Below are 18159 nucleotides of genomic sequence, written 5' to 3' on the forward strand. Positions count from 1 at the left end.
GATCAATGTGGGAAGAGTTTTACTACATCTGGCTCTCTGACTTTACACCAGAGAATACAAACAGGAGAAACCTCATAGCTGTGATCAGAGATAAGCGATCTCTGATCAAATATCAGAAAATCTATGCATGAAGGAATTGTTTCATGATATCAATGAATTAATGTCACAATGTAGAAGCCTAAACGTCACCCTGTTCTATGGTTTTCAGCATGATATGTATATTAGCCTCGGGGGGGGGGGGGGGTAAATCCAGGCTCTGAAATTGAAGAGTACTAATTATGTGATTCATCAAAAAGTGACTAACAAAAAAAGAGGACAACTCTAACCAGGAATGTACACATTATTCCCAGATTCTGTGTGGTTTTTGAGCTGTTAGTTTTAACAGGACGTGCAACCTCATCTCCCTACTTTCGGCACAATTGATTTCAACATGATATCGATGAGTGATGACAAATAAGTGTTGTGTTCCTTTGTTTAGCGACCCCTAAATTTAAATGCATCATTCCAAAATGTAGCTGACAGTCTTCTGCAGGTTGTACTCTAACCAGTGAGGTAAAAGATATCTCCCATTTCCATGTGTTTCTTTTAGTTGTGTTAATTTCAACAGCACATACAACCTGATTTCCCCCCTAATCGATATCAGTGATTTATTGCTAATTGTTAAAACAACAGCATTTTTGGTGCTTGTGTCCGTGGTGAGGACCATTTGGTTTCTGATTCTCAAGGTAGGGCAGTCAAAAGGATTTGTGTTTTGCGAGTGCGTTCCATGGATCACAAATTATTTTGACTTTCCATTTTGGAGATGAGTTTTGTTTGGGCTCATTCCAAGGGGACAAGAGTTCTAGAAGCTAGTGAGGTTTGGGAAGACAACATGTAGGGAGAACCGATTTAAAATTAAAAATACACGTTATTCTTTCTTGTTTTTAATTGTTGACAGCCAGTAGACACCATGTTTATATTGTAGTTGATTATAATGTGAAATGGAAGTTGTTTTCTGTTGGTGGTGCGCATTCTCTTAAGGTGTTACAGTCTTTGGTTTTTCCATTTATGTTATAGGTTGGACTTTAGCACGTAGGATGCACTGATTGGTGTCACCTCGTTAGTATGTGTAACACCTGTGCTGGCTTGTCCATCTCGTTAGTGGGAAGGTGTTTCACCTGAGCTGGTCCAGGTTCTATTTAAGAGTGTCTGGCCCAGTGCTCCAGTTGTCTTGATAGATGTGGAATGTCAACACCTTTAGTTGATCCACTTTTTTGGCTAACTTTTGGTCTAAGTTTGGTGTGGGTTTAATGAGTTAATGTTCTATATGGTACCAGAGAGAGATGACCCCAGGGCCAGATCCTGGTCTCTACACAAAGAGTACTGTTTTTACATGAGATACTGTCTGCTGTGAATTATAAATTACATATATTATGGTGTACAATTTTCAATAAGGCCAAGTTGGCTTTATGGAAACGATATTTAATATATAGGAAAGAATATAGTTGAGAGAAATAATCCAAACCTAGTTGTGCCTAGTTAGGACATAACGGTACTGTACTGCAGCTCATACCACCCCGACGGTCAAACCCGGCTTTCTAATATTTACGGTATGGAAGATATTCACAGAAAACCATCATTGTCTTCGTTATTCATTATTATTATAATAAATTATTTCGAGACATATTCAGAGCCAAACATCAACCCAACTTAACCGTTTTAACTTGTCACCATCGTTTTCAGTTGTAATTGCGAAGTTCCCGGAAAAAGTCCAGCAACAACGGAGGTTCCTCGATGAACCCACCTTCTAACAATTTATTTGAAGAACCTTTTGGGGCTGTTTTTCATTGACCAAGAACCCTACGGTTCTTAGGGTATCTGAGAACAACTTCAGTTGAACCCTTCATTTTTAGAGTTGTATTCGGATCCATTTACTCTCATATTCAAACATGCTGATTAGCATCAACGATCAAGTCAGCTGCTGCAATACAGTATGAGGTGAGACGGTGAACTGATGTTGAATCATAATAATTAAGTGAATTAAAATTAATTCATTAGTTTAACTGTTAGTATATAGCATATTAAATATATTAGGCTATTGTTATCATGGAATAATTGAACATCATATAATTTTTTTTATTTCACCTTTATTTAACCAGGTAGGCTAGTTGAGAACAAGTTCTCATTTACAACTGTGACCTGGCCAAGATAAAGCATAGCAGTGTGAACAGACAACACAGAGTTACACATGGAGTAAACAATTAACAAATCAATAACAGTAGAAAAAAAAGTATATACATTGTGTGCAAAAGGCATGAGGAGGTAGGCGAATAATTACAATTTTGCAGATTAACACTGGAGTGATAAATGATCAGATGGTCATGTACAGGTAGAGATACTGGTGTGCAAAAGAGCAGAAAAGTAAATAAATATCAACAGTATGGGGATGAGGTAGGTAAAATTGGGTGGGTTATTTACCAATAGACTTTGTACAGCTGCAGCGATCGGTTAGCTGCTCAGATAGCTGATGTTTGAAGTTGGTGAGGGAGATAAAAGTCTCCAACTTCAGCGATTTTTGCCTTTCGTTCCAGTCACAGGCAGCAGAGAACTGGAACGAAAGGCGGCCAAATGAGGTGTTGGCTAAAGGGATGATCAGTGAGATACACCTGCTGGAGCGCGTGCTACGGGTGGGTGTTGCCATCGTGACCATTAAACTGAGATAAGGCGGAGCTTTACCTAGCATGGACTTGTAGATGACCTGGCGACGAATATGTAGCGAGGGCCAGCCGACTAGAGCATACAGGTCGCAGAGGTGGGTGGTATAAGGTGCTTTAGTAACAAAATGGATGGCACTGAGATAAACTGCATCCAGTTTGCTGAGTAGAGTATTGGAAGCTATTTTGTAGATGACATCGCCGAAGTCGAGGATCGGTAGGATAGTCAGTTTTACTAGGGAAAGTCTTGCGGCGTGAGTGAAGGAGGCTTTGTTGCGGAATAGAAAGCCGACTCTAGATTTGATTTTAGATTGGAGATGTTTGATATGAGTCTGGAAGGAGAGTTTACAGTCTAGCCAGACACCTAGGTATTTATAGATGTCCACATATTCTAGGTTGGAACCATCCAGGGTGGTGATGCTAGTCGGGCGTGCGGGTGCAGGCAGCGAACTGTTGAAAAGCATGCATTTGGTTTTCCTAGCGTTTAAGAGCAGTTGGAAGCCACGGAAGGAGTGTTGTATGGCATTGAAGCTCGTTTGGAGGTTAGATAGCACAGTGTCCAAGGAAGGGCCGGAAGTATACAGAATGGTGTCGCCTGCGTAGAGGTGGTTCAGGGAATCGCCCGCAGCAAGAGCAACATCATTGATATATACAGAGAAAAGAGTCGGCTCGATAATTTAACCCTGTGGCACCCCCATAGAGACTGCCAGAGGACCGGACAACATGCCCTCCGATTTGACACACTGAACTCTGTCTGCAAAGTAGTTGGTGAACCAGGCAAGGCAGTCATTAGAAAAACAGAGGCTACTGAGTCTGCCGATAAGAATATGGTGATTGACAGAGTCGAAAGCCTTGGCCAGGTCGATGAAGACGGCTGCAAAGTACTGTCTTTTATCTATTGGCGGTTATGATATCGTTTAGTACCTTGAGCGTGGCTGAGGTGCACCCGTGACCGGCTCAGAAACCAGATTGCACAGCGGAGAAGGTACGGTGGGATTCGAGATGGTCAGTGACCTGTTTGTTGACTTGGCTTTCGAAGACCTTAGATAGGCAGGGCAGGATGGATATAGGTCTGTAACAGTTTGGGTCCAGGGTATCTCCCCCTTTGAAGAGGGGGATGACTTTGGCAGCTTTCCAATCCTTGGGGATCTCAGACGATATGAAAGAGAGGTTGAACAGGCTGGTAATAGGGGTTGCGACAATGGAGGCAGATAGTTTCAGAAATAGAGGGTCCAGATTGTCAAGCCCAGCTGATTTGTACAGGTCCAGGTTTCGCAGCTTTCAGAACATCTGCTATCTGGATAAAGGAGAACTTGGAGAGGCTTGGGCGAGTACCTGCGGGGGGGGTTGGAGTAGCCAGGAGGAAGGCATGGCCAGCCGTTGAGAAATGCTTGTTGAAATTTTCGATAATCATGGATTTATCGGTGGTGACAGTGTTACCTAGCCACAGTGCAGTGGGCAGCTGGGAGGAGGTGCTCTTGTTCTCCATGGACTTTACAGTGTCCCAGAACCTTTTGGAGTTAGAGCTACAGGATGCAAATTTCTGCCTGAAGAAGCTGGCCATTGCTTTCCTGACTGACTGCGTGTATTGGTTCCTGACTTCCCTGAACAGTTGCATATCGCAGGGACTATTCGATGCTATTGCAGTCCGCCACAGGATGTTTTTGTGCTGGTCGAGGGCAGTCAGGTGTGAACCAAGGGCTATATCTGTTCTTAGTTCTGCATTTTTTGAACGGAACATGCTTATCTAAAATTGTGAGGAAGTTACTTTAAAAGAATGACCAGGCATCCTCAACTGAGGGGATGAGGTCAATGTCCTTCCAGGATACCCGGGCCAGGTCGATTAGAAAGGCCTGCTCGCAGAAGTGTTTTAGGGAGCGTTTGACAGTGATGAGGGGTGGTCGTTTGACTGCGGATCCGTAGCGGATACACGCAATGAGGCAGTGATCGCTGAGATCCTGGTTGAAGACAGTGGAGGTGTATTTGGAGGGCCAGTTGGTCAGGATGACGTCTATGAGGGTGCCCTTGTTTACAGATTTAGGGTTGTACCTGGTGGGTTCCTTGATGATTTGTGTGAGATTGAGGGCATCTAGCTTAGATTGTAGGACTGCCGGGGTGTTAAGCATATCCCAGTTTAGGTCACCTAACAGAACAAACTCTGAAGCTAGATGGGGGGCGATCAATTCACAAATGGTGTCCAGGGCACAGCTGGGAGCTGAGGGGTGTCGGTAGCAGGCGGCAACAGTGAGAGACTTATTTCTGGAGAGAGTAAATTTTAAAATTAGTAGTTCGAACTGTTTGGGTATGGACCTGGAAAGTATGACATTACTTTGCCGGCTATCTCTGCAGTAGATTGCAACTCCTCCCCCTTTGGCAGTTCTATCTTGATGGAAAATGTTATAGTTGGGTATGGAAATCTCAGAATTTTTGGTGGCCTTCCTAAGCCAGGATTCAGACACGGCAAGGACATCAGGGTTGGCAGAGTGTGCTAAAGCAGTGAGTAAAACAAACTTCTGATGTTGACATGCATGAAACCAAGGCTTTTTCGATCACAGAAGTCAACAAATGAAGGTGCCTGGGGACATGCAGGGCCTAGGTTTACCTCCACATCACCCGCGGAACAGAGGAGGAGTAGTATGAGGGTGCGGCTAAAGGCTATCAAAACTGGTCGCCGAGAGCGTTGGGGACAAAGAATAAAAGGAGCAGATTTCTGGGCATGGTAGAATATATTCAGGGCATAATGCGCAGACAGGGGTATGGTGGGGTGCGGGTACAACTGAGGTAATTCCAGGCACTGGGTGACAATAAGAGAGGTTGTATCTCTGGACATGCTGTTTGTAATGGGTGAGGTCACCGCATGTGTGGGAGGTGGGACAAAGGAGGTATCAGATGTATGAAGAGTGGAACTAGGGGCTCCATTGTAAACTAAAACAATGATAACTAACCTGAACAACAGTATACAAGGCATATTGACATTTGAGAGAGACATACAGCGAGGCATACAGTAATCGCTGGTGTTGATTGGGAGAGCTAGCTAAAACAGCAGGTGAGACAACAACAGCTAATCAGCTAGCACAACAACAGCAGGTAAAATGGCGTTGACTTGGATTAACTACACACAGAGCCTGAGTGCGGCTGGGGCCGACAGATAAAACATAAACAAACAGAATGGAGTACCGTGATTAATGGACAGTCCAGCAGGCATCAGCTGTGTAGCCAAGTGATCACAGAGTCCAGCAGGCATCAGCTATGTAGCCAAGTGATCACAGCATCAACATACATTATTGTTTCATTCAATTTCACATAATAAGGATATTTCATATTTTCAAGTTCAGAAGTCAGAACCCATCACCTGCTATGTAAAAGAGACAGAAGAATGCACAATGGTCAATGCTATCCGGGATCCTTGGGAAATCCCTACAATAACCCCAAACCTTAACCATTTTAAATATCAACTTCAACGGGCTAGGGTCATCCCAAGGATGTATCTCTACCTGAAAATGCATGATCTAAGTGATTGATAGTTGGCATTCAGCAGTCATTAAGCCTTATTTACTTGAATGAACTACTAAAATAGTGATTTTGTCAGAAAGCAGCTTTACACTTTATTGAGTGACTGATCCTTCCATCCCTCAGCCTTCCTCTCCTCTGAAGACCCAGTGAGGGTGGAGCTCAGTCAGAGAGCTGTTGAGGGACTGGTTATGAAGAACACTTCTACAGCCAGAGAGGTGAGGTCGCAGATGGTAAATATTTATGTCCCCTTAGCGGTTCATCACGTAAGAAAAATGTAATATGTTCCATCATCCATGTTTATTTACATTAGTTCAAATTGTTCACTGATATTGGTGTAATTTCTCACCCCTTTTGGCTGTATGAAAGTTAATTTCCCCTCAGGCACACACATTTGTTATTTGATATTTTGAAGGTAATTTGTGTACAATTTACTTTTCCCCACATCTCTTTACATTGCTTATGCATATTTGGTGGCCTGACCGCATCCAGACTATGTCAAAGGCCCATCCTGTTAGATCTTAACCTAATGGAGCGTAGTGATCGGATGACAGAAACCACATTTTGGTGCCAGGTGTAACTGAGGCCATAGATGCTCCATATCCATTACTTTGAGAGCTATATATAATATGACTAAATAGATTTCATTCTGTGTTGCAGGGGCAGTCAAGAAATGAAACGGCAAGGCCACAGAACATGACATAAGCAGAGCTGTGGGAGACCACCTCAAGCCCCTGGTAGAGCCGGGGGTGGTGTTTCCCACTCCACCACGCCTTCAGCAGGCTGGAAAAGTGGGATTGATCCATTTGTTTGCTTCTGTTTTCAGTAGTTGAATCCTTTGACGTATTGTTGATTTCAACATTTTTCATCTTCAACAAATGCACTGAATTTCTACTGTTTTTCATACTAAGATGGAGCAAGAATCTGTTGATTGGTTGGTCATTAGGTTAATTTATTTTGCAATATGTTCAAACCAAGCTTTAATTAAACAGCACATTTCAGACATGGATGCAATGCAATTCACAGAAGAAAAAAAACAACAAATAAAAACATACACAGCAAACAGAAGAATAACAACTGAAACATTTCAAGGAAATGCCTTTGATTAACAAGAACTGGATGCCAAAACCCAAAATATAAGCTTGTTTTACTACATTGTTTTTTGTTACGTTCCCCAGCAAGAAAACAAAAAATGTCCCTTTAATAGAAGAGGGAACTAACAAAGAGTCACTGACAACAACCACAACTAAACAGGTGGGTTTTAGGAGGGGTTCTGAATGACACTATGGTGTCCACTGGAAGTTGACTAGTAACAACAACTGGACCTAAAAGACATCCACCATGAGACCCACTAAATCTGCCCAAGAAGAGGCAAACAAAAGAAAAACCCACACCAAACTTAAAGACAGGAAGCAAACCAAAAAGGTGTTGACTCTCCACATCTATCAAGACAACTGGAGCACTGGGCCAGACACTCTTAAATAGAACCTGGACCAGCTCAGTGAAACACCTTCCAACTAACGAGATGGACAAGCCAGCACAGGTGTAACACATACTGATACCAATATGTGCACCCAAGACACATTTCAGTTGAATGCATTCAGTTGTACAATCAATCAATCAAATGTATTTATAAAGCCCTTCTTACATCAGCTGATGTCACAGAGTGCTGTACAGAAACCCAGCCTAAAACCCCAAACAGCAAGCAATGCAGGTGTAGAAGCACGGTGGCTAGGAAAAACTCCCAAGAAAGACGAGAACCTAGGAAGAAACCAGGCTCTGAGGGGTGGCCTGTCCTCTTCTGGCTGTGCCGGGTGGGGATTATAACAGAACATGGCCAAGATGTTCATAGATGACCAGCAGGGTCAAATAATAATAAACACAGTGGTTGTCGAGGGTGTAACAGATCAGCACCTCAGGAGTAAATGTCAGTTGGCTTTTCATAGCCAACCATTCAGCGTATCTCTACAACTTCCATTTCACATAAACATGGTGTCTTCACATACATTTAATTCTGTAATTGGTTACATTTTTACAATACATGTCAACAATTAAAAACATGTATTTCTGAATAATAATATACAATCTATAATTTTTTTAATGCTTTTTCTTTCCATAGAATCCTAAAACTCACTAGCTTCAAGAACTCTCGTCTTCCTAAAACTCACTAGCTTCTAGCCCAAACAAAACAAAACTCAAATCATATTAGTCACATGCGCCGTACACAACACTGGACGGCTTACGCTACGAGCCCCTAACCAACAGTGCCGTTTCAAAAAATACAGAAAAGAATAAGAGATAAAACTAATATCCAACACGGAAAAACGAGTCGAAATAAATTGTGATCCATCATAACACACTGGCTAAATGCAAAACACAAATCTTTTTGACTGCCAACCCTTGAGATAATCAGCAACCAAGTTGTCCATACCACACACACGTCTGATTTCAAGAGGAAACACCTGCGAAATACGTAGTAACTTTTCACCTCACTGCGGAGCTTCTCTCTCTTTTCAGGGTTCACTCGATAGGTACAGTGGGGCAAAAAAAGTATTTAGTCAGCCACCAATTGTGCAAGTTCTCCCACTTAAAAAGATGAGGCCTGTAATTTTCATCATAGGTACACTTCAACTATGACAGACAAAATTAGAAAAAAATCCAGAAAATCACATTGTAGGATTTTTTATGAATTTATTTGCAAATTATGGTGGAAAATAAGTATTTGGTCACCTACAAACAAACAAGATTTCTGGCTCTCACAGACCTGTAACCTCTTCTTTAAGAGGCTCCTCTGTCCTCCACTCGTTACCTGTATTAATGGCACCTGTTTGAACTTGTTATCAGTATTTAAAGACACCTGTCCACAACCTCAAACAGTCACACTCCAAACATCACTATGGCCATGACCACAGAGCTGTCAAAGGACACCAGAAACAAAATTGTAGACCTGCACCAGGCTGGGAAGACTGAATCTGCAATAGGTAAGCAGCTTGGTTTGAAGAAATCAGCTGTGGGAGCAATTATTAGGAAATGGAAGACATACAAGACCACTGATAATCTCCCTCGATCTGGGGCTCCACGCAAGATCTCACCCCGTGGGGTCAAAATGATCACAAAAACGGTGAGCAAAAATCCCAGAACCACACGGGGGGGGGCCTAGTGAATGACCTGCAGAGAGCTGGGACCAAAGTAACAAAGCCTACCATCAGTAACACACTACGCCGCCAGGGACACAAATCCTGCAGTGCCAGACGTGTCCCCCTGCTTAAGCCAGTACATGTCCAGGCCCATCTGAAGTTTGCTAGAGAGCATTTGGATGATCCAGAAGAAGATTGGGAAAATGTCATATGGTCAGATGAAACCAAAATAGAACTTTTTGGTAAAAACTCAACTCGTCGTGTTTGGAGGACAAAGAATGCTGAGTTGCATCCAAAGAACACCATACCTACTGTGAAGCATGGGGGTGGAAACATCATGCTTTGGGGCTGTTTTTCTGCAAAGGGACCAGGACGACTGATCCGTGTCAAGGAAAGAATGAATGGGGCCATGTATCGTGAGATTTTGAGTGAAAACCTCCTTCCATCAGCAAGGGCATTGAAGATGAAACGAGGCTGGGTCTTTCAACATGACAATGATCCCAAACACACCGCCCGGGCAATGGAGGAATGGGCCAAAATACCAGCAACAGTGTGTGAAAACCTTGTGAAGACTTACAGAAAACATTTGACCTCTGTCATTGCCAACAAAAGGTTAAAAAAAGTATTGAGAAACTTTTGTTATTGACCAAATACTTAATTTCCACCATAATTTGCAAATAAATTCATAAAAAGTCCTACACTGTGATTTTCTGGATTTTTTTTCTCATTTTGTCTGTCATAGTTGAAGTGTACCTATGATGAAAATTACAGGCCTCTCATCTTTTTAAGTGGGAGAACTTGCACAATTGGTGGCTGACTAAATACATTTTTGCCCCACTGTATGTTGTTGGATATAAAAGCAGGGTCACAATGTCAATATAATTGTACCCAAAAATGTTAAGTTGGTTGCATGAATAACTATGATTACTAAATGTTACATAATTGTATATATGAAATATCAAAACCAAATGTACACACCCCTTTGTTCATATGTATTGGCAATAATGAACTTAATGGTGAGGCATGGAATAATAAAACATGTATCTTTTGTCAGGATGGATGTTTGAAATATGAGGTGATTTGAGTCATGCTTCTTCAGTAGTGGAATAAAGACAATTAGCACTTGAATGTTGTCAAGAAATTCTAGGGTGATGTAAGATTGTTAATAAAATTGATTATAGGTGTATAGGCTGCAAGTATGTTGAAATTAAGCTGTTTTCAAGTAATTGAAAAAACGACCCGAAAAGACGTTTTCAACTTTCACTTTCAACTACAACCCAACATATATTGGATGTCGGGCATAGTCTTATTTTCAACGTCTTTTGAATGATATGTTGCTAAATGGGAATAGAGCAATGTCAAAACACAGTTTTAACGTGTCCAAATCAATAACCAATATGCAGAAACAGTTTGGGATATATTGAAAACCTAAACATTTTGGAGTGTTTCATTGCGATTCCAGTGGGTCACAAACGTGGTAAACTGCTAGCTACATTTTGATTCCAGTGGGTCACCAAGGTGGTAAACTGCTAGCTACATTGTGATTCATTTTGAAGTGTTGCATTTTGATTGAAGTGGGTCACCAACGTGGTAAGTGTAACAAACTCTTTTTTGTTAGTCACTTTTTGTTCAATCACATAAATAGTAACTCTTTCAATTCAGAGCCTGGATTGTTTCCATGAGGCTAAAATCAATTGAACAGGGAGCAAACATTTAGGGTTCTACGTTGACATTCATTAAAATACTACTGTTAAAATAATCTACATTGTGACATTATTTCATTAATATCATGAAACAACTCCTTCATGTATTTTCTGATGTTTGATCAGAGATCTTTTACCAGAGTATCTCTTCCCACATTGATCACAGCTATAAGGTTTCTGCCCTGTGTGTGTTCTCTGGTATAGAGTCAGTTGGCTAGATGTAGGAAAAGTCTTCCCACATTGATCAGAGCTAGAAGGTTTCTCTCCTGTGTGTCTTCTCTGGTGCACTGTCAGATTGCTAGATTGACCAAAACTTTTTCCACATTGACCACAGCTATAAGGTTTCTCTCCTGTGTGTGTTCTCTGGTGTAATGTCAGCTGGCTATATTGACCAAAACTCTTCCCACATTGATCACAGCTATAAGGTTTCTCTCCTGTGTGTGTTCTCTGGTGTACAGTCAAAGAGCCAGATGTAGTAAAACTCTTCCCACATTGATCACAGCTATAGGGTTTCTCTCCTGTGTGTATTCTCTGGTGTACTGTCAGCTGGTCAGATTTGACAAAACTCTTCCCACAATGATCACAACTATAGGATTTCTCTCCTGTGTGTCTTCTCTGGTGCACTGTCAGGTTGCTAGATTGACAAAAACTCTTCCCACATTGACCACAGGTAAAAGGTTTCTCTCCTGTGTGTATTCTCTGGTGTAATGTCAGCTGGCTAGATTGACCAAAACTCTTCCCACATTGCCCACAGCTATAAGGTTTCTCTCCTGTGTGTGTTCTCTGGTGTAAAGTCAGAGAGCCAGATGTAGTAAAACTCTTCCCACATTGATCACAGCTATAAGGTTTCTCTCCTGTGTGTATTCTCTGGTGTAAAGTCAGCTGGTCAGATGTAACAAAACTCTTCCCACATTGATCACAACTGTAGAGTTTCTCTCCTGTGTGTCTTCTCTGGTGCACTTTCAGATTAATAGATTGACCAAAACTCTTCCCACATTGTCCACAGCTATAAGGTTTCTCTCCTGTGTGTGTTCTCTGGTGTAATGTCAGCTGGCTAGATTGACCAAAACTCTTCCCACATTGACCACAGCTATAAGGTTTCTCTCCTGTGTGTGTTCTCCGGTGTAAAGTCAGATGACCAGATGTGGTAAAACTCTTCCCACATTGATCACAGCTATAAGGTTTCTCTCCTGTGTGTGTTCTCTGGTGTATAGTCAGCTGGCAAGATGTAGTAAAACCCTTCCCACATTGATCACAGCTATAAGGTTTCTCTCCTGTATGTGTTCTCTGGTGTAAAGTCAGAGAGCCACATGTAGTAAAACTCTTCCCACATTGATCACAACTATAAGGTTTCTCTCCTGTGTGTGTTCTCTGGTGTAAAGTCAGAGAGCCAGATGTAGTAAAACTCTTCCCACATTGATCACAGCTAAAGGATTTCTCTCCTTTGTGTGTTCTCTGGTGTATTTGAAGTTTTACTGAAGAGTTGAATCTTTTCCCACAGTCAGAGCAGCAGTTAGATGTATTCTCTGTGGGTCTCTGCTGGTGTTTCTTGAGGTGTTCTGATCTGGAGGGACTCTTCTGTGCCTCTTCAGCATCATGATGTTGTTGAGGCTCCACAGAGGATCCACGATTGTCACATCTCTCACCTGTGTGAACGACAGTCAGACAGATGGTTAAAGTCCCACAACAGCAGAAATCCAGTTTATATGAGGTAAAAGGTGATGCCCAGAGCATATCCATGAAGGTGTACAACAACTGAAGTCTGTTAAATTTGACAATTAAGACAGTCAAGTTAGCAACAAGTCATATTTTGTCTTGTTTTCACATTAGTGGTAACTAGAAATAAGTTATTGAAGTTGTTGAAATCTGAAGCAGTGTGCCAATATAGGCCCCTTTCGGTGTTTGATAAAATTGCGGCACAAGGTCAATTTGATTGCAGAAACTCCTCCATGCTAATGAGGAAACCGCTAGTTATGGATGTAGTATATCTGCCTGGAGCAAAAATGGTGAGCAAAGATTTTAGTTTTCCACAATGTATTCTGAATATTACAGAGCAAGATCAGGAGTGCTACTCAAGGAAACTCACATTAAGCTCTGTGTCTATTCACTAATTCACCACCGTGGGGGAAAACTCAGGAGAGGTCTCATAGGCTGACAGCAAAAAAAGCCTCCATTTACAGGTTGCTTGTGAGTACATTACTTTTGGATTAAAATCGTAAGGCTCGTTTGAATCTCCTGCTGAATATGTTTGTGTTATCGTCAGAAATTAACAGCATACTTTAAAAACACTTCAACCAGTAAAATGCTCTTTGGCTAGCTTTGTACACTAAGAATTTAACAAATTGGCCCATAACTTCACCTAACAATAACAGAGACCTACTGTTGGACCCATAACTTCACCGAACCACAATAACTACAGACATACTAGAGCACGGCATAACGGTGTAATGAATGAAGAAGCACTTTGGTTGCTGTTGCATGTCGTGATGTTTTTCATTTGACTGTCATTAAGAAAATTATTTCCTGGATCAGTAGATGATAGTTGAACATGTGACTGTAACTAAATAGCTACATAATTAAATATTGTGTGTAATTATTGACAATAACATTATAAACACCAATTTGTTAGGGATGTTGGGTCCAACGTGGAGCACGGCATAACTGTCTTTACCAGAGTAATGAATGAAGAAGCACTTTGGTTGCTGTTGCATGTCGTGATGTTTTTCATTTGACTGTCATTAGGAAATCAGCTAAAGATAGTTAACATGTGACTAACTAAACAGCTACAGTATTATGTGTATTATGTGTATTTATTGAAGAACCATGTTAATGACAGTGTCCATTTAGGTGTTGTCTATAAAGTGAAGGTGACTCTCGATTTAGCAAACTCTGAAATTATTTAGGATTTCTGTGCCCATAAACTGTTTTCCCAGCTTAACATAAGGAGCCACTAAATGATAAGTAGTAAGAGAGCATTTCAGAGATCTAAATACAAAAAACTGTCCCACAGCAAGATCCAGTATTTAAGTTGAAGTTCATCATATGACAAGCTTAACATTAGGACTATAACTATTGTTCTCTGAAGGAGGGAAACGAGGTACAACATAAAATTAAATCCACACGTTATGACTATAACTACTGTTCCCTGAAGGAAGGAAACGAGGTACAACAAAAATTAAATTTGTGCCTCGCTGGAATCCACACCTTCCACAGGTGATGCGCGTGAGGCTTAGATTTATTCCTTAAATTTAATATTGCTCTTTACTGACCCAGAAAGGAGAGGGGGAAAACAGGTGCTGTACCTCATTTCCCTCCTTCAGGGAACAGTCATTTTAGTCATAAAGTTATGCTCCCTTTCAGTCGGTCAACTTCGGTCCAACATACTATGGGGAAATTCAATCATTCCCCATGCCGACCCAAGCAGATACAAAATGAAATGGCCCATGGCAGACCACCCAGAATTTACCCCGCAAAATACGTCAGTTTTGTCAATTTAATAATTGTCTTTTGTTTGAAACACTCCTGTCAATGTTGATTAAGGATGCACAGCTAATCACACTTACAGAAGTAAGACTAGTCTACCTGACAACACATATAGTAGTAGGACTAGTCTACCTAACTACACATATAGTAGTAGGACTAGTCTACCTGGTGACACATATAGTAGTAGGACTAGTCTAACTGATTACACATACAGTGCCTTGCGAAAGTATTCGGCCCCCTTGAACTTTGCGAACCTTTGCCACATTTCAGGCTTCAAACATAAAGATATAAAATTGTATTTTTTTGTGAAGAATCAACAACAAGTGGGACACAATCATGAAGTGGAACGACATTTATTGGATATTTCAAACATTTTTAACAAATCAAAAACTGAAAAATTGGGCGTGCAAAATTATTCAGCCCCCTTAAGTTAATACTTTGTAGCGCCACCTTTTGCTGCGATTACAGCTGTAAGTTGCTTGGGGTATGTCTCTATCAGTTTTGCACATCGAAAGACTGACATTTTTTCCCATTCCTCCTTGCAAAACAGCTCGAGCTCAGTGAGGTTGGATGGAGAGCATTTGTGAACAGCAGTTTTCAGTTCTTTCCACAGATTCTCGATTGGATTCAGGTCTGGACTTTGACTTGGCCATTCTAACACCTGGATATGTTTATTTTTGAACCATTCCATTGTAGATTTTGCTTTATGTTTTGGATCATTGTCTTGTTGGAAGACAAATCTCCGTCCCAGTCTCAGGTCTTTTGCAGACTCCATCAGGTTTTCTTCCAGAATGGTCCTGTATTTGGCTCCATCCATCTTCCCATCAATTTTAACCATCTTCCCTGTCCCTGCTGAAGAAAAGCAGGCCCAAACCATGATCCTGCCACCACCATGTTTGACAGTGGGTATGGTGTGTTCAGGGTGATGAGCTGTGTTGCTTTTACGCCAAACATAACGTTTTGCATTGTTGACAAAAATGTTCAATTTTGGTTTCATCTGACCAGAGCACCTTCTTCCACATGTTTGGTGTCTCCCAGGTGGCTTGTGGCAAACATTTTATGGATATCTTTAAGAAATGGCTTTCTTCTTGCCACTCTTCCATAAAGGCCAGATTTGTGCAATATACGACTGATTGTTGTCCTATGGACAGAGTCTCCCACCTCAGCTGTAGATCTCTGCAGTTCATCCAGAGTGATCATGGGCCTCTTGGCTGCATCTCTGATCAGTCTTCTCCTTGTATGAGCTGAAAGTTTAGAGGGACGGCCAGGTCTTGGTAGATTTGCAGTGGTCTGATACTCCTTCCATTTCAATATTATCGCTTGCACAGTGCTCCTTGGGATGTTTAAAGCTTGGGAAATATTTTGTATCCAAATCCGGCTTTAAACTTCTTCACAACAGTATCTCGGACCTGCCTGGTGTGTTCCTTGTTCTTCATGATGCTCTCTGCGCTTTTAACGGACCTCTGAGACTATCACAGTGCAGGTGCATTTATACGGAGACTTGATTACACCCAGGTGGATTGTATTTATCATCATTAGTCATTTAGGTCAACATTGGATCATTCAGAGATCCTCACTGAACTTCTGGAGAGAGTTTGCTGCACTGAAAGTAAAGGGGCTGAATAATTTTGCACGCCCAATTTTTCAGTTTTTGATTTGTTAAAAAAGTTTGAAATTTCCAATAAATGTCGTTCCACTTCATGATTGTGTCCCACTTGTTGTTGATTCTTCACAAAAAAATACAGTTTTATATCTTTATGTTTGAAGCCTGAAATGTGGCAAAAGGTCACAAAGTTCAAGGGGGCCGAATACTATTGCAAGGCACTGTTTAGTAGACGGACTAGTCTACCAGACTACACATATAGTAGTAGGACGAGTCTACCTGACAATCTGGACCCTCTATTTCTGAAACTATCCGCCGCCATTGTCGCAACCCCTATTACCAGCCTGTTCAACCTCTTTCATATCGTCTGAGATCCCCAAGGATTGGAAAGCTGCCGCAGTCATCCCCCTCTTCAAAGGGGGAGACACCCTGGACCCAAACTGTTACAGACCTATATCCATTCTGCCCTGCCTATCTAAGGTCTTCGAAAGCCAAGTCAACAAACAGGTCACTGACCATCTCGAATCCCACCGTACCTTCTCCGCTATGCAATCTGGTTTCCGAGCCGGTCACGGGTGCACCTCAGCCACACTCAAGGTACTAAACGACATCATAACCGCCATCGATAAAAGTACTGCGCAGCCGTCTTCATCGACCTTGCCAAGGCTTTCGACTCTGTCAATCACCATATTCTTATCGGCAGACTCAGTAGCCTCGGTTTTTCGGATGACTGCCTTGCTTGGTTCACCAATTACTTTGCAGACAGAGTTCAGTGTGTCAAATCGGAGGGCATGCTGTCCGGTCCTCTGGCAGTCTCTATGGGGGTGCCACAGGGTTCAATTCTCGGGCCGACTCTTTTCTCTGTATATATCAATGATGTTGCTCTTGCTCCGGGCGATTCCCTGATCCACCTCTACGCAGACGACACCATTCTATATACTTTCGGCCCGTCATTGGACACTGTGCTATCTAACCTCCAAACGAGCTTCAATGCCATACAACACTCCTTCCGTGGCCTCCAACTGCTCTTAAACGCTAGTAAAACCAAATGGATGCTTTTCAACCGATCGCTGACTGCACCCGCATGCCCGACTAGCATCACCACACTGGATGGTTCCGACCTTGAATATGTGGACACCTATAAGTACCTAGGTGTCTGGCTAGACTGCAAACTCTCCTTCCAGACCCATATCAAACATCTCCAATCAAAAATCAAATCAAGAGTCGGCTTTCTATTCCGTAACAAAGCCTCCTTCACTCACGCTGCCAAGCTTACCCTAGTAAAACTGACTATCCTACCGATCCTCGACTTCGGCGATGTCATCTACAAAATTGCTTCCAACACTCTTCTCAGCAAACTGGATGCAGTTAATCACAGTGCCATCCGTTTTGTCACTAAAGCCCATGCTAGGTAAAGCTCCGCCTTATCTCAGTTCACTGGTCACGATGGCTACAACCATCCGTAGCACGCGCTCCAGCAGGTGTATCTCACTGATCATCCCTAAAGCCAACACCTCATTCGGCCGCCTTTCGTTCCAGTACTCTGCTGCCTGTGACTGGAACGAATTGCAAAAATCCCTGAAGTTGGAGACTTTTATCTCCCTCACCAACTTCAAACATGTGCTATCTGAGCAGCTAACCGATCACTGCAGCTGTACATAATCTATTGGTAAATAGCCCACCCATTTTCACCTACCTCATCCCCAGTTTTTATTTATTTACTTTTCTGCTCTTTTGCACACCAATATCTCTACCTGTACATGATCATCTGATCATTTATTACTCCAGTGTTATTCTGCAATATTGTAATTATTCGCCTACCTCCTCATGCCTTTTGCACACATTGTATATAGACTCCCCTTTTTTTCTACTGTGTTATTGACTTGTTAATTGTTTACTCCATGTGTAACTCTGTGTTGTCTGTTCACACTGCTTTGCTTTATCTTGGCCAGGTCACAGTTGCAAATGAGAACTTGTTCTCAACTAGCCTACCTGGTTAAATAAAGGTGAAATAAAATAAAATAAAATAA

At 41.9% G+C, this 18159-nt stretch overlaps 1 protein-coding gene and 1 pseudogene across 1 annotated transcript in view; both read right to left on the reverse strand.

Moving 5' to 3' along the window:
* The window catches only part of LOC135520267 (zinc finger protein 239-like), a 467619-nt pseudogene that overhangs the window by 85722 nt on the left and 363738 nt on the right, over positions 1 to 18159 (reverse strand).
* The window catches only part of LOC135521696 (zinc finger protein ZFP2-like), a 38447-nt gene continuing 30375 nt past the window's right edge, over positions 10088 to 18159 (reverse strand). Inside the window, exon 2 of the mRNA XM_064947372.1 lies at positions 10088 to 12689. Coding sequence (XP_064803444.1) covers positions 11128 to 12689 — 1562 coding nt within the window. The 3' untranslated portion in view covers positions 10088 to 11127. The remainder of the gene's footprint in view (positions 12690 to 18159) is intronic.

The sequence above is a fragment of the Oncorhynchus masou genome, chromosome 4, assembly GCF_036934945.1.
Source record: "Oncorhynchus masou masou isolate Uvic2021 chromosome 4, UVic_Omas_1.1, whole genome shotgun sequence".
In the NCBI taxonomy this organism is placed as follows: domain Eukaryota; kingdom Metazoa; phylum Chordata; class Actinopteri; order Salmoniformes; family Salmonidae; genus Oncorhynchus; species Oncorhynchus masou.